We start from the raw sequence: 25,566 nt of genomic DNA, 5'->3' as shown, positions 1-25,566 counted from the left end.
GTTCCATACATTTGACTTGTGAAACTCTAATGACAAATCCCACCCAAAAATAATAAAAATCTGGGCGCAGCCCTTATCTCAAATACCAACAAAAAGAGCAACAAATTACTATATATTATATATTTATATATATATTTCTCCATGAATCTGCCTTCTTGTTCTTCTCCCATTAGCAAAAATCATATGGGATCTTACCAAACTCGTGACATGACATGTATCTTCACTGATCTAGTGCCTCCCCCACTCTCATCTGCTCTATAAATTGCTCTTGCTTATCATCATGAATCCCTGTAAGACTATAAACTTAATCATCTGGTGAGGATCAGATATGGGTCACCGTTGTCATGATGAAAAACCCTCGTTTAACCTTAGAAAACTTATTCAGTTGTTCTTCTTCTTGATGTTAAGTCCTCTGGCTCTGTGTCAACTGAGCTATAAATTCTACGACTATACTTGCCCTAATCTTACCAGAATTGTTCGCTATGGTGTTATGTCAGCTCTTGCTAATGACTCTCGCATGGCTGCCTCTCTCTTGCGCCTTCACTTCCACGACTGTTTCGTTAATGTAATTTCATTTGACTTTTCATAATACTGAAGTTGTTAAGTTGATGAATACATATATCACATACTCTATATATACTATATATGTGTATGTATATATGCAGGGATGTGATGCTTCAGTTTTACTGGACGATACGAGCAGCATGGAAGGGGAGAAAGGTGCAGCTCCAAACAGGAACTCAGTGAGAGGTTTTGAGGTCATTGACGCCATTAAAGCTAGCTTGGAGAAGGCTTGTCCTTATACTGTTTCTTGCGCTGATATCATAAGTCTTGCTTCAAGAGACGCTGTCTATTTGGTATATTTATATATGACAAAATATATATACACTATTACATAAATACATACATATGTACGTGTAACCTTGTGGTCATTAAAATGATTTACATGTTAGGCTGGAGGTCCATGTTGGTCAGTCCCATTAGGCCGGCGAGATGGCTTGACAGCAAACAAAGATGGAGCAAACGACGATATCCCATCACCTTTCGAATCATTACAGAACATCACTGCAAAATTCACTGCTAAAGGCCTCGACATTAAAGATGTGGTGGTCCTTTCAGGAGGACACAGCATTGGTTTTGCTCAATGCTTCACATTCAAGCAAAGGCTTTTCGACTTCGGCGGCTCCGGCATTGCAGACCCTGCACTTGACACGTCCCTGCTGCAGAGTTTACAGAAAACGTGTCCCGATCAAGATGATTCTGACACTACTTTGGCTCCTCTAGATCCTGTCACCACCAACAAGTTTGACAATGTTTACTACAAAAATCTTGTGAGTGGCACGGGCCTGCTACAGTCTGACCAAGATTTGATGGGAGATAATCAGACAGCTGCAATGGTTGTCACCTACAGCAAGTACCCTTTACTGTTCTTCAGGGATTTTGGAGCGTCCATGGTGAAGATGTCCAATATAGGTGCATTGACTGGAAAAGACGGGCAGATAAGGAGGAACTGTAGAGTGGTGAACAATTAAAGATGATGATGTATGTTTTAATTTTAATATGTGGAAATCATAATTATTAAAAAATTAAACTTAATGTTTATTTTAAGTTTATTCACTGAACAACTAAGGAACTTGAGTGGCAAACCTAAAAATCCGAATTCTGAAACCAAAAGTATTCTGTAAAAGTTGCTTGCCAAAACCAATCACATAAAGAAGAAACTCAATTAAAAATAGTACGAAGAACGATATCGTACGGCTAAGATTCCAAAGGACACAAACTCATCTAGGCTAATCAATCGCCATCTGGCAATAAAAGTGAATCCTTTCTGCCCCTGGGATCTCCCTTTCATTACTTGCACGCTCAGCAATCAGCAGGAATGTATGCTGTTTATCATTCAATTATATGCCTCAAAATCAGTGTGATCATCCAACGGTAGTGAACCCAGTACCAAAACTGCATTGATCACCACCGGATCAAAGCTCACTGCAGTGTGTTGAAACTAAACCAAGGCCCAAGGCAAGGCATCGTTACACAGAGAAAAGGGGAGTGAGTTCAAAACAAAAAAGCGGGATTTCTTAAAAGATTTCTAGGGTTTATTCCTTTTCTGCTTTTTCTTTACTGGGTTTGGTTTGTTTGTGATTCAAAGTCTGAGGGTTTAGAGAATGGCGAACCCGAGGTGCTATTTAGACATAAGCATAGGAGGAGAAGTGGAAGGGAGGGTAGTGGTGGAGTTATACAAGGATGTTGTGCCCAAAACGGTTGAAAATTTCAGGGCTTTGTGCACCGGTGAAAAGGGCATTGGCCCGAATACTGGTGTGCCTCTTCACTATAAGGTCTCTTCTTTTTCTATCTCTAGCTGATACTCAAAAAAGTTATTGTTTTTCTTCTCAGTTTCATAACAGGGTGCCCAAAACCTTCTTGGGTCTTCAAATGAATGAGATTATCTCTTCTGCTTCATCATTTTCTTATTGTGGGGGGGCAAAGTACGTGCTTTTTGGCTTTTTAACTCGATACGGGTTTTAGCTGCTGTAGCTCAATAAATGCCATTTGGTTGTTTACTTTACAGGTGGTTTTAGCTTTTCTAGTACAAATAGTTGCTATTTGGGTCTTTTTTTTATAATCATATTTAGCTTTTCTAGTTTTGTACTTATTGCTGTTAATCCCATTTCTCCAAATTATAAGTACTTAGGTGAATGTGGCCTGGTTCAACCAGCCTCTGAGGAAAAATGGTAAAATGGATTCTTTTAGAGTCTGAAGTCATTTTATTCTAAAAGACCGTTTTTTGCCCTTTTGATTGTTAACCTTAGAGGGAAAGTAGCAAACTTCTTTCTCAGCTTGCTTGTTTATGTGTTGGAAAGTGACATCATTTTCTGAGTGTGTTTCACTCAGTTATTGCTTTTGATTGCAGGGTACCTGCTTTCATCGTATTATCAAAAGATTTATGATTCAAGGTGGAGATATATCTGCTGGAGACGGAACTGGTGGAGAGTCAATTTATGGCTTGGAATTTGAAGATGAAAACTTTGAGCTAAAACATGAAAGAAAAGGAATGCTGTCGATGGCTAACAGAGGTCCTAACACCAATGGCTCCCAGTTCTTCATTACTACCACAAGAACTCCTCATCTTGATGGAAAGCATGTTATTTTTGGGAAAGTTATTAAGGGAATGGGCGTTGTTCGTTCTACAGAGCTTGTTACAACTCAAAAGGATGATTATCCCTCTCAGGAGGTTAAAATTGAGGATTGTGGAGAAATCCCAGAGGGTGCAGATGATGGAGTATCTAACTTCTTTAAAGATGGTGATACTTACCCTGATTGGCCAGCTGACCTTGATACCAAACCCGATGCAGCTTCTTGGTGGATGAGTGCTGTGGATTCTATTAAAGTGTTTGGCAATGAAAATTACAAGGTAGCTAAGTGTTGTTTACAGTTCTGTTGTTACAAAGATATAGTTGTGAAGTAATCTTTTAGTCCATTTTCTGCTATCAATATTTTTCTGTGGTTTTCCTTTCCATGATGAACACCTTACAGTTATGTGTACAAATCTGACTGCTTTTTTTTCCTCACTTTTACTCGGATGATTGATTTTCTGCTGGTTACTAACCCATTGCTGTACCTACTCCAACATATAGAAGCAAGACTATAAGATGGCTCTTAGAAAGTATCGGAAGGCTTTGCGCTACTTAGATGTTTGCTGGGAGAAAGAAGATATTAATGAAGGTGAGCATTCTATTATCAAGCATTAGTTCTTCCATTTTTCTTGCTTTTCACAGCTGATACTTTTATGTCTGTGACAGAGAAGAGCTCATCTTTGCGGAAGACAAAGTCTCAAATATTCACAAATAGTTCTGTAAGATATTCATTTTTCCCTAAATGGAAAACAGAATTTGTTTGTTGCTAAATACAAGGCATGCATAAGTAATTTTTGCGGATTTCTTACATTATTCATTTTTTAAAAAAAAAATTCTTTTGTATTTTGTCGAGTAGAAGGTTTGTTTTTTCCTGTTTGTTATCATCTTTCATCACTGGTAATTACCTTTATAATTAATTATCTTTCATTTGTTTTTTAACTTGTTTTCAACTAACCTGTTTTCTTAGGCCTGTAAACTAAAATTAGGAGATTTAAAAGGAGCACTGTCAGACACAGAATTCGCTACGCGTGATGAGGATAATGCAAAAGCTTTCTTTCGTCAAGGCCAGGTAACAGCTCCAACTGGGAAAATATCTTTTTTCTTATGAACTTTTTCACAATATTTATGCTGTGTGGATGTTTCTTTTTCCCTCTTTCATGTAGTGTGGATCCTTTTCAAGTATACCCATTTCATAGCTTGGTTTTGTGAAGATGCCAGCACTATACTGTCATACCAACCATCATGAACTTTGCTCTGCATATTTATCTGAAGTGCAGAAGTTATGTACTATTCTGGGTTACATCTCCATAGTTCATTCTCATTCCTAATATTTCAGGATCCATGCATTTTTTTGTGGAGGCAAATACTAATATGTTAAGAGAATTCAATTAAACTAATGCATAAAAGAAGATCTTGATCCAGAATAAATTTTCTATTAATTTTTTTTTGTAAATTCATATTATTCTGTATTTTAAGTTATTCAGGTTGTTTTGGCACTATAATATTTTAACTTCCTTTTAGGTTGATGTTAAATATTCTAAGAATTAGAATGTTTTATTTCCTGTAAAATTAAGAATAAATGACGATGATCCACAAATTTTTTTCTTAGGATTTCATTTCCCCTTACTCTTCCTGTGTTCTTTCTTCTCCTTATTGTTCTGTATTACTAGTCTTATTCTATCTATTTCTCTCCATATTTCTTCACCTTGGGCTCTAATCTACTCCAGCCTGTCTTTGTTTTTTCTGTTTCTCATTTAAATTTCTTCTATTTCTAAACTATCTACAAATCCTGCATCAGAATGTCATTTGCAGATTTTGGTTTCTGCTAACCTAAATGAAATGCCTTGCTTTTTTAATTTAAAAAACTTGAATGAAAAAATGAAGGAAAATTGACTTGCTGACTTAACAATATTTTCAGTTAATTGCTTGATAACATACTTTCCTTTGTCCTCTTTTTACAGGCGCATATGGCACTTAATGACTTGGATGCTGCAGTTGGAAGCTTCAAGAAGGCACTGGAGTTGGAGCCAGATGATGGTTAGTACCAATTTTTAGTCTAATACTCAAGTAACCATTTAAGATAAGTCTCGTGAATGTTTACAAAAGTTTGTAGATTAATAGAGACGAATATATCATGTTGTTCTTCTCTTGGTATGGCATCTTGCTTGAGCAATTAGATTGTCAATCTCATCTGTTTAAACCTTTATGCACATAAACGTACTGGGTAGAGTACATAACTGGTTCCTAATTTTCTGCATCTCTTTGAACATAGTAGGATAGATTCCCAACTAAACATCATGATTTCATTTTCTTTCAGGTGGAATAAAGAAAGAGCTTGCTGCTGCAAGGAAGAAGGTCAGTGATCATTAGGTGTTCTATCAGTTCACTTGACAAAAAAGATGCTTTTTCTTCTTTTTGGTTTGGTAAATGATTTCATTTGAAAAGGATAACAATAATAATAATTACAGATTGCCGAGAGACATAACCAGGAGAAAAGGGCATATGCCAGAATGTTTCAATAGACTTGCCTGTTTGATGGTATGGTAACTATATATGTTTTTGGTTTCTCTATGCTGTTAGCTAGTTATCTAGTTTCAAGATTTATTTATTTTTTCTTTTTCTAAAACCCAGGCTCTTCGCTACCTTGGGCTAGAAATATCACTTTTCTCTTTGTTCACATCTTAGGCCATATAGTCAAATAGTTCAATCTATCTCCCCTTTACAGCTTTTTTCTGGCTCTAGGAATGATCAGGTACTGATGTTATGCTTCTGATTTCCTCATTGATCAAATCATTTAATGTCAGGTTGATTTTTTTGTCTTCTTCTCTGGCAATTTTTCTCCCCAGGATATTTTGGAGGACCAGAAATGCTTGAAGATGATAAGGGAAGAAAAAGTCCAAGCTTGTCTGATTTGTGTTATTGGACTTGTCATTTTTTGTCAAACCAAGGATGTAGTATTTTATTTTCATTGCTATTGCTATTTAGCCTGGTCGTGAATTACATTCCCATCTGAAATTATCAAAACAATCTTGTTATTTTCTTTTCAATACATCTTTTTATTTGACATAAACTTAATACCTTTTTCTTTATTTTGTTTCTGCTTTTCGACTTTCTAATGTTTTGCTGTGGGTTTCCCTTATCAGATTCAGAAATTAGTTTTGCTCGATCTTTGGGGAAAGCAAACTCTCTGTTGTTTAGCTGGGATTCTCTTGTTTTCCGATCTTGTTCATCAAGTTCTCTTCTTCCATCTTTAGGTATTTGTCCCTCTTCTATTGTTTCTCTTGCTGGTCTTCCGGGATGTTGTCTTTTTAACCTTGACAGGGCCAGGTTCCGGCTGGCCTCAGCAGCAAGCCTCTGTTCCACTGACACAGAAATACGCCAATCTGCAAGTGATGTTTCTTCTTTAGCTCTTTGTTTCAGAGCATGATATTCTGCATACGTGAGCTGGACATTGGCATTTCCCATTTCTGGGTTATTGACATAACTCAGTATGTATGCAGTAGATGCTTCAAAAGCTTCTGACTCTATTCGCGCAGCTCTAACTGTAAGTTGGAGTGTCCGAAGAGTCAGCTTCCTTAGCCTTTGTATTTGTTTTAGTTTCATTATTGCGCTCCGTTCTTCATCTGTTTCCAGTTTTTGCTGTTCGAGTTCTTCACGTGTTTGCTCAAGGGCATGGCTTATCTTGTTGATATTCTCGTTGGCCTTAAGCTCTTCTTCCTTCTTAGATCTGATACACCTGTTGGTGGTCTGGAGTTGTGATTCGAGTTCTGAAAGAACGGCACTAGACATTGAAGATCGATCTTTAGCAGCTGTAAGCTCAGATTTGAGGGTCTCAAGTTCATCGATCAGAGGCCTGGAGTCTAGCCAGGACTGCATAGCACTCTCTTTGGCTCCCTTGAGTTCTTCCCTTGTTCTTTCCAACTCTGCCATCTTCTCCTCGAGTGTGCTTCCATGGGTTTCCACCAACGCTCTGGCTTCGTTTGAGAAGCTCCCCACTGCTTGTTCATCACGTAACTCCATTATTAGTTGGTTGAATCTTCTTGGGTTTGAGATTAGATTATTGATTAGGCATGTGTCTCATGTACTAATTTCTTGATCTTCTTATCTTATCGTCAATGGTTTCCTGATAAACAATATATAACATTAAAAGTAGCTGGATTTCCTTCGTTCTCTCCGGACAAAGGTGTTGTCAATGTCTTTCTCTGTTCGTTTTACATGGGATCTGAACGACACTATGAGATGCTGTAACATCATCATATTCTACAATGGAGTCTTCTACTAGGTTTTACCTTTCCCATTTGACTTGGAAAGCTTGATTTGTTGGTTTCTTGTATACCATGACATACCATATTACTAAATATTTATAACTCAACATATTGAATGTTATAAATCTATTCAATTTTATATTTAAAAGGAGATTTTTACGCAAAATAAATTATGAAAATACTAAAAAATAGAAATTACAAAATATGTAAACTAAAGTAATTATTTTCATATTTTTAAAATTTAATTCTACAATGACACATTTTCATTTTTCTTATCATTTAATCTAAGTTTGTTCAAAAATTTATTTTATTTGTATAATATTTTTATTCTTATTCTATAAAACTAAAATTTGAATAGTATCCAAAATCTTTTTTAATGTTTAAATTAATTTCATATTAAAATTTAATATCTTCTGCACAGCCCGAGTATAATAGAACACTGTTTTTAAATAAAATAATTTTGATTTTAAATGATGACATATATATATATATATAAATAAAAATTGGTGGAATAATAATTTGGTATCCCCTTTTATGTCCGAGCATATAATTAATTTATTCTTCTCTTGCGAAATTTAAAAAAATAATAATAAATTTGATGCTCTATTTGTGATTATATAAAAAATCCAGGCCCCAGAGAACAATAACTAATAAAAACGCAGAATAAGATACCTACAAAATGGAGCTTTGCTTGCTTCAGTTTGGCAGCGCATGCAACTGTTTGTTATGGCGGAATCAGATTCCAGGTTCGTTCTCTCTCGCCGCACCTTCTTTCAGTACTCGATTGAGGTTCATTCGTCCATTTTCAACGTAATCGCACGCATTTGTGATGAAATTCCGTCGAGTTATGCTACGTCATGTGTTTGATTTGATTATCGCTCTGTAATTTTGATGGTCTAATGTGATTGACAGCTCTGCTTTTGCCGAAGTTATCGTGGTCCGTCATGGTGAAACATCGTGGAATGCCGAGAGAAGAATTCAGGTAATGTTTTTGTTGCAGCACTATTGAAAATTTTGAATTATTTAAGCGATATTTTTTTGGGTGTAAACTGGATTTGTTGTCACGCAATTTGTTAATTCGAATTGATTCGAATATGTGCGGTGAATGAACTGAAATTTTAGGTCTTTCTATGGCGTGGGTGATTCGTGTTGTATGGTATGATGTGGAGATGGTTTGTGCACTCTTTTTTGAAGTTTGCTCATCTGAAATTTACTACGCCATTATTGGATTCTCTCGATGACGTTTTGAGCTCCGGCTATCTGTTTCTGGTAGTTCGTTTTTGCTTCCAAATGCATGTGAATTTTGTGTTTTAGGCAAATTCCTAATTGAAGAGATTTTGCATGTTGTAAAAAACCAGTAAGGTATTTTTGAATGAACTGATTGTGTGATGTAGTTAGAAAATGAAAAATTTTCGAACTTTGCTTGCAAATTCTAGCTGTCCGAGCCCAATTTTGCAACTAAAAAAGATGCTAGGTAGAGTAAAAAACCAATAAGATATTTCGTTAATAAAAATTAAATATTAGTGGAGCAAGAAGTATATCAACTGAGTAGAGATTCTCCTTGCAAAGAAAGAGATGATGAAAAAAATTAATATGAAACTGCTGCTCAATCTCTTTGAAAAATAGCCATAAGAGATATTCTATAAGGTCCATAAGTCTTGATCAAAGAGACAAAAAGCCAATCGATCACAAAGTAGCAGAAGAGGTTAGAAATGATCTTTAAATAGTTTAAGATATCTCTCCAACGACAATCACAGCACCATAATCTTTCAAAATTAGGATATGATTCTGATAGAGGCATTTCTCTCCACAGCATTCTAATATTCCATGAGAGATTCTTTTTAAAATACAAAGATTTGTTAAGATAAGGGAAGAAAAATACAATAAAAGGAGGGTAAGGCAATCTTCGGTATATTCTATCGACAGGAAATGGAAGAGTTGCTACTAATTAAGATATGATTCTTATAGAGTAACAAGAAATATTTTCTGGTACAACACAGTTAGAGTTAGGCTGCCTAAAACTTTTTTGGTTTTATCTTTAGTGCTTTTAGAATGAATGTGAAATGGAACAGTCTCTGTCTGTCCATTTGCTAAAAATTTTAAATTTGGAGGGATTTCAAAAGGATGATTGTATGTTATCCTACTTGGAACTTGGACAGATCCATTGACTTAATTTCATATCTCAAAGCTCCCATTTCAAGATAGCATGTAGTACATGAGATGACAAATAACAATGAATAACACCTTCGATGGTAGATTTAGCAGTAATCTTATCAATGCTATCACATTATCCTCTATTCTCATTAACAGTAGCTTCCTTGTCTAAATACCTCTGGGAGTTCTATCTTTTGCTGTCTTGATTTACTTCTACGGAAGTTCATGATTGGGCTTTCACGATCTTTAGCTCTATTGCTTTGCCTTCCCTTAATTGGATTATACTTTTAACCTGCCTCTTAACTTTTGCTGGGTTTTTGTTTAAAACGCCAATTTTAATCTATTTATATAAAGAAAGTTCTGAATTTGACTTTCTTTTTAATGTATTATTACCATGAACAGGGACATATAGATATTGAATTAAATGAAGTTGGAAGGCAACAAGCAGCTTCAGTATGTACTCATTTAGTGTCACTTGCATTTCACATGCTTTTACTTACTTCTCATACTAATATATTTTTTTTATTTTTTCTATTTTATGCTCTCTCTTTCTTCACTAAGTGAAGTTAGCTGATCGGCTATCCAAGGAGCCCAAAATATCTTGGGTATATTCTTCTGATTTGAAGCGAGCTCTTGAGACAGCAGAGATAATTGCAACCAGATGCGGCGGGCTTGAGGTCTAAATCTAGACAAAGTAACTTTTAGAAAATTTATATATCTTATTACTAAACAAAGACATGGAGATGATGATGCTGATCTTCATTACCAACAGTCCTCTATGTGGCTATGATCTAGTTGAGCCTTTCGACTTTTTACTCAAAATCTTTGTTTGCATTTCCCACCTCCCTATCTTTTTCCTGTCCATGAATTTTCTCTTACTACACATTGTAGGTTTAGTGGTGAACAAGACATGAAAACTATCTCTTTCTCATGACAAGTTTCATTTAACATCTTAAATTTTAGTTTTCTGTGAAGCCTGGTTTAATCAATTAATTGTTTCAACCTTTGACCTCCTAGCTTAATTCTTTTTAGTTTGAACTTCTTTTGGTAAACATGAATATCAGGTTATCAAAGACCCAGGCCTACGGGAAAGGTGTTTAGGGGACCTGGAAGGTGTTGCTTTCCATGAAGCCAAACACAGTCCTGAGGCTTATAAGGCACTTTTGTCTCACAGGACGGACCAAGAAATCCCTGTAAGTTAGAGTAAATTTGAATAGGTCACTGGTTTTTGACATTTTTCTGCATGAAAAAGACAACCCTTCTCCTCCCCAAGAGGAAAAATATAAATGAGAAAACCATGTAGGAGTGGATGTTAAATGTCTATGCAAATGTTTGGCCCAAAGTAAGCCTCAATTTTGGTTCTGTACGTTCAGCCTCAATTTTGGTTCTGTACGTTCAAGATAAAATGATATATTTCCACATTGTTTACCTTTCAATCTTTTATTCTGTTGTTTCCCTAATTAGCTAGGTTCTCCTGCATTGTTGCTTCAACTTTGGCATAGCCGTATTCTGCGGAATCCAAAAGAGAAGGGATTTAACTTGGACTGTTGGAAGAACTTGGCTTAGTGTTGTAAAATAGTAGTGGTTGTTTATATATTTGTTTTACATGTGGATTTAGGGTATATATACAGGCATGTGCTTTTGTTTCTATATAGACACACACCTCCATCAGTTCTTTAAACCTATACATAGCCTATCATCAGCTCAGTGGCCTATGCAGCCAGTAAATTTGAGGAAGAACTACTTGTGGAATTTATGCATGCACATGGCAAGCAGTACTTAATCCAATTGTCTGCAAATGCAGGGTGGTGGAGAAAGTCTTGATCAACTTTATGATCGCTGTACTTCTGTACTGGAGAAAATTGGTAGAAAGTATCAAGGTATGCTGTCATTAATCTTTTCTATTTTATCAGGGTGTATTTTAGAAGCAAATATTTTTATTCTGCAAAATTGTGACAGAGGTTATTTGGGATACTAGTAGACCAACAAGGTGGTGGTCTGATCCCTATTCACACCGTCTAAAGTGTTTAAAAAGACGTTAACAGCATGCAAAATAGCGACGATCACAGTAACAATATTTCATCAGAAAGTCATTTTGAAAATTCTTCTTTCTTGCTATCACAGGAGAACGAGTTCTTGTGGTCACCCACGGCGGTGTCATTCGATCACTATATGAGCGAGCTTGCCCGAACGGAAAGTCTGCAGGGAAGATTCGAAACGTGTCTGTGAACATATTTCACATATGTGATGGAGACAAATGGGTATTAAAAACCTGGGGTGATGTCAGTCATCTTGGAGAAACAGGGTATCTGGAGTCAGCTTTTGGGGGTGACAGAACATCTGGATAATTCATGCTAGTGATGAGGACTGTGCTAGAGATTATGCCGGCCAAATTTTACCTGCAACGATCTTAGATTTACTGAACAAAAACATTACTTTTCATTACTGTATTAAGATGGTTCAAATCGATTTAGAATTTAGAGGTAGCGCCTCTTTGTTGTTCCACCAGGATACATGTCATCGCAACACCAATATTGTTCGCGGACGACTCTAATAATTTATGGAAATCCTAAACTTAGCATATTTGGTTTTAAGTATTGTTAACCATGTGGGGGAATAATTTTTTGTTTTATATTAAAAGTTATATCTGACACAAATTCAAAATTTTTGTGGGATTTATCTGTAATTGACACTTAATTCTACTAAAAAAAATGGCTTAAAAAGTTGAAATGATATGAAGAGAATTTAGCTATAATTTTATATAAAACTGAAATAATGTGAAATAAATTAAACGACGTTCGATAATATTATGAGATAGCGGAAGATCTCTTATCAGGAAAGGAGGATGCAATAGATCTAGGTCTCCAAGCCTTGATTTCTATGGCTCCTGTAAATCTTCACACAGAAACCCATACAAGCATAGTCTTCTTACACACCCGTAAAAGGGGACACACAAGATCTAACAGAAATCCATCAAGAAAATCAAGAGCATGTGAATCATCGAAGAAACCTTGATAGGGTTTGAAACTTTTATTCTCTCTCTTTCTCTCTCTCTCTGCATTCTTCTACACAACATTCAAATGAGAAAAAGAACGTTTAAATATGGTTGAAGGAAAAGAGTAGACGTACGCCTGCACCGCACATGCTTTATTCTCATAAAACCCTAAACAATCTATATGTACGTGTATACATACATTATCTTCAATGCCCCTTTTAATGAAGGTCTGTGTTTCCTTTTTCGATCCTCCACTGGAGTTGGTTTAACTCGTTTCTCAACGTCCCTCCACAAAATAGAGAATAGATGTTTTCTACTCCTTATTGAATAGATAATTATGCAATTGTCCGCTGAAAAGTATTTTGGATGAAGATGTCTGCCATGGTTCTTGCTGCTAAGATGCTTGGTTTCAACACTTCCATTATGTATCTTTTCTCGAATTGGATTTAACAGTCTACTTTAAATTTCAATATATGGTACTGTATGTGTGTAAAAAAAATTATGTTTATTTCAACTTTCAATTGTAACAAATAGTATCTAACCGACAAATTTTAAATAAATTTTAAAATTACCGAACCAATATTATGTGACTGACATGTTACTTTTGAAAGTTTAATATTCTGGTCCAATGGGAGCGATGAGGTCATGCTTCCTAAAACCTCTGCATCCTTTAAAAGGTTTAAGGCATATTTCCTTTTGTATATATGAACTCCTCTCTTTGACTTAGCAATTTCAATGCTAAGGAAATACTTTAAGTTTCCTAAATCATTAATTTTAAATTTATTATCCAATGTTATCTTTAATTCTTCAATTCATCATTATCTGTTACAATAATATCATCAACATGTACAAGTAGTACGGTAAAACTTTTGTCATTGGTCCTCACGGACAAACTGTAGTCGACCTTGGATTGCTTGAATCTTTGTGAGTAATAAACTCAGAAAATTTGGCATACCACTGTCTGGATGCTTGTTTAAGCCCATATAAGCTCTTTTGAAGTCTACATACTTTCTTTTTTTTCCTTTTAGGATGTCGAGGAAGAAGCTCCATGTACACTTCCTCATTTAAATCTCCATATAAAAAAGTGTTGTTGACATCTAAATGTTGAAGATGTCATTATCTGATTGCAGCTAGAGCCAACAATACTCTTACGGAGACGATTTTGGCCACAGGTGAGAATGAATCGTGATAGTCTAGACCTTCTATTTGAGTGAAGCCCTTAGTAACAAGTCTAGCTTTGTGTCTTTCAATGGTTTTATCTGCTTTAAATTTCACTTTGTAGACCGACTTACATCCTATTGCTCTCTTCTTTTCCAGTAAATCAACTGCTTTCCAAGTCTTGTCTTCTTCAAGAGCTTGGAGTTCGTTTTCCATGGCATTTCTCCAATTTAGGTCTTTGCTGGCCTCCTCATATGAACTTGGTTCATTGTGGGATGCCAGCAAGTATGTACTTCTTATGCCCCTTCCCCCCCCTAAGTCTACTATATGCAACTGTGCTTGATAGGGGAACTACACCATCATTGCAGACTTGTGGTTCATACAGCTCTATGCAATCACTGTTCCCTTGAATATGATCACATATATAGTCCCTTAAGTACTCTAGTGACCTCTTTGTCCTTATTGATTTTCTCTTTAGAATCTCATCGTCATTCATACGATCTTCTTTTCTTTCTCCTTCTCATCAATCATTTCTTGATTGTTGGATACTTCTTCTATCTATGCGAGGTCTCTAACCTCCATAATTGGGCTATCTTGACCCATCACTTGGTCCCTGATGCTATTGTGCACAAAGGTATTTGATTCTAGTTCATCTATCAATATATTCATAGACTCATGTATAGTTTACATATCCTTTATGCATTTCATTTCCTTGTAAGAAAATATATTTTCATGAAATATTACGTTTCTAAAAATAAAGACCTCACCAGTCTCTTCATCTAACAATTTATATCACTTTATACCAAAAGGATATCCTATGAACACATATCTTCTTGCTCTTGCATCGAATTTTCGTTTTCCACTCAATAAAGTAGATGTGAAGGCTAAGCCCCTAAATATTTTCAGATGACTATAATTTGGTTCTGTCCATGCAAAATCTCAAAATGTGTCTTCCCATTTAACACGGAGGAGGGTGTTCTATTAATTAAATATGCAGTAGTGAGAACAAAATCGCTCCAATATTTGGTGTCTATTCCACTTTGGAATTTTAACACCCTTGCAGTGTTGAGTAGTTGTTGATGTTTTCTCTCCACTCTCCTATTCTGTTATGGAGTTTCTACAAAACTTTTTTTATGCATGATTCCCTTCTTATCGTAAAATCTCTTCATTTTGAATTCTCTTCCGTTATCAATTCTAATTACTCTTACTTTTTTGTCAAATTGGGTCTCAACAAAGGTGCAAAAATGTTGCAAATGTGAACATATTTCAGTCTTACTTTGCATCATATATACCCAAGTGCATTTAGTAAAATCATCAACAATAGTTAAAAAAATATCTAAAACTATCATAAGAAATTTTATTACAAGGTCCCCAAATATCTTAATGTATCAAATCAAAACATCGTTCTGCATTATTACTACTATCAAAAAATGAAGGTTTATACATCTTTGTCAATGGGCATACATAACATAACTTAGAGTTTTTGTTTGCTAATATATCAAAATCAAAACTAGATTTAAATGAAGGGTGTCAAAGCCTGTAGTGCCACAAATCAAAGTCTATCTCCTATTTGCTAGAGCTTTGTAGTGTCATTCCTGTAAAGATTTGCTGACTTACATTTTTTGAATTCTAAGTTTGTTTAAACTGATATAGTTCATCCTTAATCTCGTCTATCCCAAGTGTCTTTTAGGTCAAAAGGTCCTGAATGACACAGTGTTGTTGTAAAAAAAATTATACAACACCTAATATCATGTGTTAACTTTTTTGCAGATATTAAATTAAATCTAAATGAGTGCACACATAGCACATTGTTTAACAGAAATTTACCACTTAATTTTACTATTCTTATAAGACACATCTACACTTTCTTCATTCAATAATACAACTTTAGATTTAACATTCGATGTTATCTTAGTGTATAATTATAGTGTGTGTACTATGTGATCTAAGGCTCCAATATCAATTATCCAAGTGGTGTATGTGTTGATATTTTTATTTATTGTGCACATATTGAAATAAGAAAACACACCAAAGAATACAGTGAATTTCTGATCCTAAATTTGATCTAAAGTTGCTTGTACCATATTGACAGTAACTTGACTTTGTTGAATAAATGCCATAAGTTGGAGTTGATCTTTTGTCAATAGATTATGTTCTTATCCTTTGAGTACAGTTTGTGCATCAACGGAGGATACATGATTGATAATGGGTTGTCTTATCTTGTTTTGGGTCCTTTATCATTTTGGTTGGTTCTTATCTCTATATCATACCTCAGTCGTATGTCCTAACAAATTGCAATTGGTGCATACAGGTCTATTTGGATTGGCCTTAAAGTATCTTTCCAAAGAGTGTCTAGTCTTCTTGCAATAGGTACAATAATACTTTTCCTTATTTAGGCTGGCAGTTTTATGTGGCTTATTGGCCTCTCTTATGTTGAAGGCCATAGCCCGGTTGGTGACAAACTTTAAAGAAATTTCTTTCATTTTCTCCTCTTGTTGAATGATAGAAAATATCTTGTTCTGACTAGGGAGAGGCTTCCTTGCCAAGATTTGGGACGTCAAGTTGTCATATGACTTATTAAGTCCCATTAAAAACCTCATTGTGTGATCCTCCTGGTACCTAATAATCAGTTTAAGTCTCTCACATGTGTAGATGGGAATGAGTTCATAATTTACGAGTTCATTAATAAAAAATTTGAGCTGTGAAAAATAAGCCTGTATTGACTCTTGGTTTTGCATGAGTACAGATATTGACTGCTTAATTTGATACCACACCGAAAGCTTCCAGTTTGCTTTGTTTTCTTGCATTTCATTTTTGGTTGTTTGCAGGTGAATACACACACACATCGCACACCTAGTCCCGCGAAGAGCTTCTTTCTCCGTTCACTCGCCTCCGCGCCTTTCGCCTTCATCGAGCTTCTCTCTCCCTTTGCTCGCCTCCTTGCCTTCCGCTTTCATCGAGTTTTTCTCTCCATTCACTCTCTTCCGTTCTCACCGAGAATCACCTGCACGATCTGGTATTTTCCTTCAACTTTACTTGTTATTTTTTATATAAAAGTGTTGATTTCTGGATAGCTTGAATGGTGAACTTCATTTTCTTTCATGGCATAAGAGCATATTAGAAATAGAGAGTTAAATTTCTTACCAAACTATTGCAAACCCGAACCCAAAGTTTAGGAATTTGGCTATAACAAACCTGGATCCTTCAAATGTCGACAACCCATATTATCTTTGATAAAATCACTGAATTCTATGGTGGTTCTTGTCCTGAAACTGTTTAATGACAGCAACTATTACATATGGATAATTTTCATAGAGCGAACATTGACTATACAAAACAAAATAGGGTTTATAGATGGAACCCTAATACAACCTACAGATCCAACGAACCTATTGAGAACGCACTAGAAACAGTGCAATGATATGGTAATTATTTGGATATAGAATGCACTATCACCTGATACTAAGTTTTATGCTCAAACAGCACATCAGTTATGGCATGAACTAGAATAAATATATTTTAAACAAAATGCAAGAAAATAAAGCAAACTGAAAGCTTTCGGTGTCCGTCGGTAGTATCAGAGAAGAGAGAAAATTAGGATTTTTCGAAAAAAAAAAGAAGAAGATGAGTTTAAATACCTGCTCTGCTCGAGCTTACATGAGCTCGAACGCACCGGATCACTCTTTAGTGAATCGGTGCGTCAACCTATTTTCTATAATAATTTGAAAAAATTCTAAATATAGCTTATTTGGTATTTAAGTACTATTAACTATGTGAATGAATGATTTTCGGGGGGAAAAAAGAGAGAGAGAGAGAGAGAGAGAGAGAGAGAGAGAGACTTGTGGGCTCCCAATTGGATATTGAGGGAAGGTAATAATAATAAGAATAAATGGGTATGATGATTATCCATCATATTGGGTTGGGCTAATGTAGGTGATGGTGCTAGCAGCATGTGTATATGTGTGTGTGTGTGTCTCTCTCTCTCTCTCTATATATATATATATATTATGTATAATAGAGACATCCAGTTGCAGAAACAGGAGATAAGGTAGAATCATGATTGCACAGGGATCCGTCAAAATCTTGCCAACTTCTTTCTTTTTATTTACTTTCATTTTTTTTTCCTCTTTCATTATACACATACATACATACGTGTGTGTATATATATATATGTGTGTGTGTGTAGATATTGATTCTCATTTTTATTATTAATCAAATTTTTATTCGTGTGTTGTACAAAAGAATCCAGGGAAACCAGGACAGAAACTTTTCTACGGAGGGGGCCACGTTTCTGTGGAGGAGGAGGAGGTAAGCATGCGGATCAAGTGCTTATAAAATGGAAAGGTTGTTGTCACACCCAAACTGACATCTTCTCTTTACCCATTTTTTTAATTAAAAATAATAATAATACATTTTATTAATTTATTTGTATTGATATATCATCAAATCTAAACGACGGTGGATTCGTGCTTACGTGAGTTGGAACAGAAAGTTTGACTTTTTGAATATTTATTGACCGGGAAACGTATAAATATTGGTCTCGTGTAAGGAGTTACTAGTAGGGTCATATTCACTACTGCCAAAAATATATTTAGGTAATAAATAAAATATTCGTGGGAAACAAGCAAAAACCACCCTTTGAAATGAAAGTTTTTCCATTCTAAAATAATATGAATTCTAAAGAACTCAAATAAATCACATGGCAGATTATATTATATGATTGCAGTATGTGGGTTATAGATTAGATTCACTTTTGTTGTGGGTTAAAAAATAAAAGAAGTTGTTGAAAGAAAGAAAGAAAGAAAGTGGAGGAAGCAATTTGCAAAGTGGCTGCTTTTAATATGGAGGCAGGAGGAAAACAAGGAAAAATGCCCATTACATATAATCATCATTTATATCACAGCACAGGTCAACCCCTCTCTGTCTCAACTGCCTACACATATATCTACATACATTTACTTTTCCCATGTTCATCATTAAATAAATTACTTTCAAATTTCAAAATCCCATCTCAAAATTTGAACCAATTTCAGCTCTACATACTACAATCATATAGTTGGTCTTTTTTTTAAAAAAAAAAAAAAATTCAGTTTTCAAAATGATTTTATTACTTTAGGAATTTTAAAAGTTAGGTTACAGTTTAATTATAATAGGTTTAACTTCTATTATTTTATTAAATATTATAGTAATGTATAAACATGCTTTTTCAGGATGAAGAAATAAATATACAAATATCTACATAAAAACTATTTTTAGTACGATATTCTTACACAAAAATCTTTACTCAATTTTATGCTTAGATTTGGATCAGTGGTACGACAAAAGTACTAGAAGCTAACACGTGACTATTTATGCATCGTCAGTTGCCGTAGAGATAAGTTAAGGATGGTGTCTTTAGTAATTGCGACAATTAGAAACTACAGTAATAAAGGAAGAAGTGGTGACTTATAGGACAATTTTTATGAAAATCAATTAGTTGTGGAGGTGGTCGATCTTATGATGGCTTAACAAATTTATTTTAGTAATAAAAACTGTTAAAAAAAATATTAATCTAAAGTTTTGATATCATATTAACAATAATTTTTTTTTTAATTGATATATATTTTATTGAATGCTATATATGTAAATTTTTTATTAAAAAAAAAATATATAAAATTAACTACTATTAATTGTGTAATTTTATCATTTAACTTAATTTGTTTCCTCTCTCATATTTTCATTTATTTTTTTTTTCACATTATGATTTATTTTCTTTTTAATACAATAATTTTATGATTGTTTAATAATATGTATTCAACCGTACTCTTTCTATTTTAAATAAAATTTACTTGAAAATATAATGCTATTATAAGATATTGTTTCATTTAATTATTTGGATAAAAATTTTAAGATTAATCAAAGTTCATCGTCAATTATTACACGTGTAATTATCTGATTGCATTCTTTTACACGTGTGATCTGAAAAATTCAAATTGTCAGGCAATCAATACAATATATCGGCCTGATTAATTTTACTGCCATTTGAAATTTGAACGACAATGCGGAATAGTAAAAAAAAATTAATAAAAATAATAATAATAAACCAGGATTTAAGATGGAATTAAATAAATAGTAAGGGTTTTTGGTTGACTTTTTGATTCGACTGGTTCCGTTGACCACCTTGAGCCGCAGGCGTTATTTGAATTGCCGCCACAAAATGCGTTTTGCTTAGCGCTCAAGACCACACAGACGTACGTACCTGCCATTATTTCTTCTTCCAATTGACCATTGTCGTTGACCTCACGTAATTATTAAGTATGTCAAATGTATTAACAAAGTTTGACGAGTTTAATTAGGCCAAATCTGTTAATAATCCAAATTAATTTAATCACACACGCGATATCTTTGTTAGGTAATTTGATGGTCTTAACTTGTGGAGGTCTTGGTGGTACTGCACGGCAAGTATCCTTGTGCGGGAAGCAAGTTGAATAAACGCCGCGTTTTGACTTTGGCGGCATTAAGTTTTTGTTTTTTTTTTTTTAATGAAACAAAACAAAGGGAGGAAATTTCTTAATCCCTTCTCACGTCCGTATAAAGCCTTGATTAAGAAACATAATTTTAATTAGTTGTGTATTATATAAAATAAATTAAGGAAACTAAAAATTTAAACGGTAAGCAACGGTCCCCGTTTTACATCCCAAGTGGAAGTTAACTGCACAATTGCGGGGACCACTTTAGCGGGGCCCACGTTACCCAACTAATTTTATTATTAATAAAATAATAAAATATTCATAGTTTAATGCGTTTAGTTAAAACCTAATAAAAATAAAAATAAAAACAGAAAAAATAGAAAGCGAAGCTATCGTCGTTTTCCTTTTATTCAGCATCTGTAGATCCCTATCTCCCATTCTTCTTTTTAACACACTTGAAATCATCAGAGACAAGCTTAATTTTCCACAGAAATTTTTGAACCGAAATATGAAATCGTTCAATTTTCCTTTTTTTTTTTTTTTTTTTTTTTTTTATGTGAAAAGGTTTTTCAAGTTTTAAAAGTCTACTGGTAGGATTCGTTATCCATAGACTATGCTTTAGCCAGAGGGTTTTAAATCTCCCCTGAACACTCTGTTTGGGGAGACAACAATCTTCCAAATGGGTATCTGCAACTCCAAACCTCCCCCAAATCCCAACTCTCCTGAATCTGACCATAACCCGGGAAACAACATTCCCATACGCGCTCGGGATGGCGTCAAGAACAGCCCTCTTCCCGTCAAGGATAGCCCTAAGCCTCCATCCAGCTCCGTCAATGGTGAGAACCTTGGAAGTAGAGATCAAGCCAAAGAGAACACCAGCAATAAAGAAAACGTCACCAACAATGAAGGCAAGAAATCGCCATTTTTCTCCTTCTACAGTCCGAGTCCAGCTCACTACTTCTTCTCTAAGAAGTCTCCGGCGAGATCCCCCTCGAATGCCAGCTCCAATTCGACTCCTAAGCGCTTCTTCAAGCGGCCCTTCCCGCCTCCTTCGCCGGCTAAGCACATACGCTCGGTGCTCGCTCGCCGCCACGGTTCGGTGAAGCCGAATGGAGCGGCGATCCCCGAAGGTAGCGAGGCGGAGGTGTGTGCGGGGTTGGATAAAAGCTTCGGGTTCTCGAAGCATTTCGCTACCAAGTACGAGCTAGGGGAGGAGGTCGGAAGAGGACATTTCGGATACACTTGTGCAGCCAAGTTTAAGAAGGGCGAGCTCAAGGGGCAACAAGTTGCTGTCAAGGTTATACCCAAGTCGAAGGTTTGTATAAACATATGCTTGGTTGAACTTTAATTTTTGTTCTTAAATTTGGATTTTGCTCGATAATTCTTGATGATCCAGTAACTGATTTCATGCACAAGTACATGAAGGTATGTGCGTCTTCGTTCGTATCTGCTATGCTCAACACCATATTTTCATGTCCTAGATGAGATCTCTGTGCTGGTTGGGCTTAAATTCGTATCTCGGAGCGATCATGAGTAGGAAACAAATAATTGTTTTTTCATGATTATTGCCTGATTGAAAGCAGGTCGTTTGTCTATCTGCAAATGCAATCGCACAATTGTTCGAATGTAGGAAGTGAATTTTGTAGTTTCTGTATTTCAGACGTAATAATTTTCATGGAACATGGCCTTTCTATATTTGCTGCTTAGTAGTGAGGAAATATCTGCAATCTGAACTCATGGAATTCTGTGGGGCTTTTAGGGCACCTTATATGGTAATGTGTTTGCTCATTTTTACTTCCATTTTTGTTATTAGATGACCACACCCATAGCCATTGAGGATGTGAGACGGGAGGTAAAAATATTGAGAGCTCTGACTGGGCATAACAATCTTGTGAAGTTCTACGATGCATATGAGGACCATGATAATGTCTACATAGTAATGGAGTAAGCTTTTTATTTTTAGCACTTCTCTTAGTTCAAATTCCGTGAAATTGTTGCCATCTAATTGCTTATTAATGAGTGATTATATTGTTAGTTGTCCTTTGAAGGCTGTTAGCATTCCTTTTTCCCAAGGATTTTAATAAATTATTGCACATCTTTCAGGTTATGTGAAGGAGGAGAGCTCTTGGATAGAATACTTTCAAGGTACTACTTCAGTCAACTATATTTAAAGTCTGTTTTTCTGAAGCTCCTTAACTGGGAATGCTAATCATGGAGCGAAAAGCAAATGTTTCGTGTTTGATAGCTGATTGCTTATATAATATATGCTCCTTTTGTGCAGGGGTGGAAAGTATACAGAAGATGATGCGAAGGTTGTCATGATACAAATACTTAATGTTGTTGCATTTTGCCACCTCCAAGGTGTGGTACACCGGGATCTTAAACCTGAGGTGATATATTTTCTCATCCTTTTTGAGTTACTTCTTTGTGTTTTAAGCTTTGATCTCTGACAGTGCAGCATATATTGAGAGTTATTCTAGGTGGGCATTAGGACTATTAGCATATAGGGCAAGGCATTGAGAGATGTGATATGCATCGAAAAATGTTGGGAGATCTCTTGAGAATAAACAGCCACTACATATGCTGAATCAAAATATTTAAGAACCAGTTCCCTGGCGTGATTGGTGAGAAAAACTGCTATGCTGCATAAGTATGTCGTTATTGTGATTTCATGGCTGGCTAAGTCAGGGCCTTCGCTGTATGTTTTTATAGGTTAAAATCAGCATATTGAAACCTTGTCTAGAATACCTGTTCTTATGAATCTTGTGGCAAATTGGTGTTTGTTGTACTGAGCTGTGTAAGTTTTCAGTTACACCAAACTCATTACTTGTTGGGTTAGAAATCTTTTTCTTTTTTTGGAGAGGGAGGTTAAATAATCTCAAATTAGCTAGACTTTATGGAGATTTAGTGAATATGATCTTAGAGGACTAGTGGATGCGATTTGGATACTTCCTTTGGTAGCATATGACATTCAGAGACATGCCTCTTAACTATGGTATGTAAATAAACGACATCCTTAGATGTTGTAGAATTGGAAGCTTATTTCTCAATGCATGCTGTAGTTGCAGTACTTCTATTTTTATTTATATATTCTTATATAAGTGTAGTTGCTTGGTGGACCAGAATTTTCTGTTTACATCGAAGGATGAGAACTCACAATTGAAGGCGATAGATTTTGGCTTGTCAGATTTTGTGAAGCCAGGTTCAGTTTGTTTATCCCATAGTACCAAACTCATTTTTGGCTTTTGTTTTTAAAGCTCGATTGACTTTTGTTTCTGATGTTTTCTTTGCTTTGCAGATGAAAGGCTCAATGACATCGTTGGTAGTGCATATTATGTGGCGCCTGAGGTTTTACATAGATGTTACAGCACGGAGGCTGATGTCTGGAGTATAGGTGTTATCGCATATATTTTGTTGTGTGGTAGTCGTCCATTTTGGGCTCGAACAGAGTCTGGGATTTTTAGGGCTGTTTTAAAGGCAGAACCAAGTTTTGATGAAGCACCCTGGCCTTCTTTATCATCAGAGGCAAGAGACTTCGTTAAGCGGCTCCTAAATAAAGACCCGCGGAAAAGAATGACTGCTGCTCAAGCCCTAAGTAAGTGTCTCATCTGCAGTAAGAAGTTTGTCTGTTGTTGTTATGTATATAAGGTTCTCAGCGTTTTGTGTTGTTGCAGGTCATCCATGGTTGAAAAATTCCAACGATTTAAAAGTGCCTCTTGATATACTAATATTCAAATTGATGAAGGCTTATATGCGTTCATCATCTCTTCGTAAAGCTGCTTTAAGGGTGTGTATACATGCTGCTCAGTCTTGAATTTTATTCTAGCCTTGTCCATGAGTATTAAATATTGTGAATTGTTTACACTTAAATCACTTTCTTTCCTAACTTTGAGAATTATGTGATAAGTAAGACAAAAGATAGGGTGAAGCTAAAACCTAACTTTTTGGAGAAATGAATTTAGTTTCAATTTCAACTACCTGCTCAGGTGCTTCTGATTTTTACAATCCTTTAGAGCCATAACCAGTCTGTTCGCAGCATCACAATTTATAATTATCAAGCTAGTTGAATTTCATAATATGTTTCAACCTTACCCGTTGGCATTCTCGCAGGCACTATCTAAAACATTAACAATAGACGAGCTATACTATTTGAAGGAGCAGTTTGCACTGTTGGAACCTAGCAAAAATGGGACTATAAACTTAGAGAATATCAAAAGAGTGGGTATCTCTATATGCTTAATTTTCTTCTTTCTGTGCTTTGAATAATGCTGACACACATGCACCCTGGTAAGGCCTTGATGAAGAATGCAACAGACGCAATGAAAGAGTCACGCATCCCTGATTTTCTAGCATTGGTAGGCACTTTGAGCTTTCTGCTGGTTGCTCTTTTGAGCTCATTTGGATTCTTTATGATGTATACTTTCTTCTCTCTGGTAGCTTAATTCACTTCAATATAGAAGAATGGATTTTGAGGAATTCTGTGCTGCTACAGTAAGTGTCCATCAGCTAGAGGCACTAGATCGATGGGAACAACATGCTCGTTGTGCCTATGAACTTTTCGAGAAGGATGGAAATAGGGCTATTGTCATTGAGGAATTGGCTTCGGTATGTTCATTTTTTAATAATTTTTTGAAAAAGAAGATGTCTTTTAATTTAACTAGAAGGCTTAGCAAAAAGGGTTATGCCCTTCTCTTTCCCTAGAAAGGATGGGAGTTCAAGTCAACTGCCATGTTACTCAACCAAAAAAATATATCTTTTTTATTGGACATAAGGCAAATTTCTATTTAAAAAAAAAGGACATAAGGCGAATTTGATGTGCCTATGCAGTTGCTTTACATGGAACTTGTAATTTACATTTCAGGAACTTGGCCTTGGCCCTTCGGTCCCTGTTCATGCTGTTCTTCATGATTGGATCAGGCACACTGATGGAAAACTAAGTTTTCTTGGATTTGTCAAATTGTTGCATGGTGTCTCTAGCCGTGCACTTAAAGCTTAATAGAAGTTCTAAAGCCAACACTGGAACTCTCAGAACTTCTTCCCAAGGCTGTTTTGGCCAATAAAAAAGTTAGCAGGCGCGAGGCCTCCAGCTAATACGAGGGGATTTTGCCATCTGTATCATAGACGAGGCACGATTTGGTTGGAACAAGTTGGTTAACACGGTTGAAGTGCTCAGCTATTATATTGTTCTTCCCTGTAAAGATGTAGTTAAGTGTGTTTAGTTGCAGGTGAGAATATTATCTGACTGTTATCAGAAAATTGATGTCCTGACATATGAAATTGGCTTCACAAATCCACAACTCCATTGTATCACCCTCATTGCTCTATACTTTAATCAAATTAGTTATTCCCAAAAGCTGTCTTTGGCCCAAATTTTTTGTAACTTACTCTCATCTCTCTCTCTCTCTCTCTCT

The 25,566-nt window shown here is 35.5% G+C and overlaps 4 protein-coding genes across 12 annotated transcripts; all 4 read left to right on the top strand.

Moving 5' to 3' along the window:
• The first annotated feature begins 290 nt into the window (after nucleotides 1–290).
• LOC110822359 (peroxidase 10-like) lies at nucleotides 291–1,596 on the top strand. The gene is made up of 3 exons (XM_022052459.2): nucleotides 291–565; nucleotides 666–857; nucleotides 954–1,596. Exons 1-3 carry the CDS (start codon nucleotides 329–331, stop codon nucleotides 1,530–1,532), a joined length of 1,008 nt encoding a protein of 335 aa, XP_021908151.1. The 5' UTR covers nucleotides 291–328; the 3' UTR covers nucleotides 1,533–1,596.
• A 319-nt stretch (nucleotides 1,597–1,915) lies between these two features.
• Nucleotides 1,916–6,204, top strand: LOC110822212 (peptidyl-prolyl cis-trans isomerase CYP40-like). Of its 6 annotated transcripts, none has more exons than XR_002541227.2 (10): nucleotides 1,916–2,336; nucleotides 2,912–3,412; nucleotides 3,636–3,723; nucleotides 3,801–3,853; nucleotides 4,102–4,203; nucleotides 5,096–5,171; nucleotides 5,452–5,489; nucleotides 5,603–5,672; nucleotides 5,820–5,886; nucleotides 5,981–6,204. XR_002541227.2 is itself a non-coding variant. In XM_088217514.1 (9 exons), exons 1-8 carry the CDS (start codon nucleotides 2,166–2,168, stop codon nucleotides 5,654–5,656), a joined length of 1,083 nt encoding a protein of 360 aa, XP_088073640.1. In that variant the 5' UTR covers nucleotides 1,916–2,165; the 3' UTR covers nucleotides 5,657–5,672; nucleotides 5,939–6,204. The 6 variants fall into 6 exon arrangements, 4 of the variants coding, with proteins under 4 accessions (XP_088073640.1, XP_021907937.1, XP_021907938.1 ...); XR_002541226.2 differs by having other exon boundaries at nucleotides 1,917–2,336; nucleotides 5,766–5,886; XM_088217514.1 differs by lacking the exon at nucleotides 5,820–5,886 and having other exon boundaries at nucleotides 5,939–6,204.
• Nucleotides 6,205–7,987: 1,783 nt separating this feature from the next.
• LOC110822544 (Phosphoglycerate mutase family protein) lies at nucleotides 7,988–12,147 on the top strand. Of its 4 annotated transcripts, none has more exons than XM_088217516.1 (7): nucleotides 7,989–8,145; nucleotides 8,312–8,381; nucleotides 9,956–10,006; nucleotides 10,120–10,230; nucleotides 10,618–10,746; nucleotides 11,358–11,433; nucleotides 11,678–12,147. In XM_088217516.1, exons 1-7 carry the CDS (start codon nucleotides 8,111–8,113, stop codon nucleotides 11,899–11,901), a joined length of 696 nt encoding a protein of 231 aa, XP_088073642.1. In that variant the 5' UTR covers nucleotides 7,989–8,110; the 3' UTR covers nucleotides 11,902–12,147. The 4 variants fall into 4 exon arrangements, with proteins under 4 accessions (XP_088073644.1, XP_088073642.1, XP_088073643.1 ...); XM_088217515.1 differs by having other exon boundaries at nucleotides 8,055–8,209; XM_088217518.1 differs by lacking the exon at nucleotides 10,618–10,746 and having other exon boundaries at nucleotides 7,988–8,145.
• Nucleotides 12,148–20,546: 8,399 nt separating this feature from the next.
• Nucleotides 20,547–25,508, top strand: CRK (CDPK-related kinase). Its single transcript, XM_022052304.2, has 11 exons — nucleotides 20,547–21,470; nucleotides 21,969–22,099; nucleotides 22,259–22,300; nucleotides 22,437–22,545; nucleotides 23,279–23,357; nucleotides 23,454–23,750; nucleotides 23,830–23,942; nucleotides 24,266–24,373; nucleotides 24,448–24,510; nucleotides 24,593–24,760; nucleotides 25,017–25,508. Exons 1-11 carry the CDS (start codon nucleotides 20,835–20,837, stop codon nucleotides 25,149–25,151), a joined length of 1,881 nt encoding a protein of 626 aa, XP_021907996.1. The 5' UTR covers nucleotides 20,547–20,834; the 3' UTR covers nucleotides 25,152–25,508.
• The last annotated feature ends 58 nt before the right edge of the window (nucleotides 25,509–25,566 follow it).

This window comes from Carica papaya, chromosome 4, assembly GCF_054855325.1.
Source record: "Carica papaya isolate Zhongbai chromosome 4, ASM5485532v1, whole genome shotgun sequence".
Taxonomy (NCBI): domain Eukaryota; kingdom Viridiplantae; phylum Streptophyta; class Magnoliopsida; order Brassicales; family Caricaceae; genus Carica; species Carica papaya.
Note: the sequence above shows the minus strand (reverse complement) of the source record. Positions and strands in the feature narration are given on the sequence as shown.

Coding starts and splice junctions, on each gene's coding strand:
- LOC110822359 (XM_022052459.2), top strand. CDS start 329: ATGGGTCACCGTTGTCATGATGAAAAACCCTCGTTTAACCTTAGAAAA. Junction 566..665: donor TCCACGACTGTTTCGTTAAT/GTAATTTCATTT, acceptor GTATATATGCAG/GGATGTGATGCTTCAGTTTT. Junction 858..953: donor CAAGAGACGCTGTCTATTTG/GTATATTTATAT, acceptor TTTACATGTTAG/GCTGGAGGTCCATGTTGGTC.
- LOC110822212 (XM_088217514.1), top strand. CDS start 2,166: ATGGCGAACCCGAGGTGCTATTTAGACATAAGCATAGGAGGAGAAGTG. Junction 2,337..2,911: donor GTGTGCCTCTTCACTATAAG/GTCTCTTCTTTT, acceptor TTTTGATTGCAG/GGTACCTGCTTTCATCGTAT. Junction 3,854..4,101: donor AAATATTCACAAATAGTTCT/GTAAGATATTCA, acceptor CTGTTTTCTTAG/GCCTGTAAACTAAAATTAGG.
- LOC110822544 (XM_088217515.1), top strand. CDS start 8,079: ATGGAGCTTTGCTTGCTTCAGTTTGGCAGCGCATGCAACTGTTTGTTA. Junction 10,231..10,617: donor CCAGATGCGGCGGGCTTGAG/GTCTAAATCTAG, acceptor CATGAATATCAG/GTTATCAAAGACCCAGGCCT. Junction 10,747..11,357: donor GGACGGACCAAGAAATCCCT/GTAAGTTAGAGT, acceptor CTGCAAATGCAG/GGTGGTGGAGAAAGTCTTGA.
- CRK (XM_022052304.2), top strand. CDS start 20,835: ATGGGTATCTGCAACTCCAAACCTCCCCCAAATCCCAACTCTCCTGAA. Junction 22,546..23,278: donor ACCGGGATCTTAAACCTGAG/GTGATATATTTT, acceptor TTGGTGGACCAG/AATTTTCTGTTTACATCGAA. Junction 23,358..23,453: donor GTCAGATTTTGTGAAGCCAG/GTTCAGTTTGTT, acceptor TTTGCTTTGCAG/ATGAAAGGCTCAATGACATC.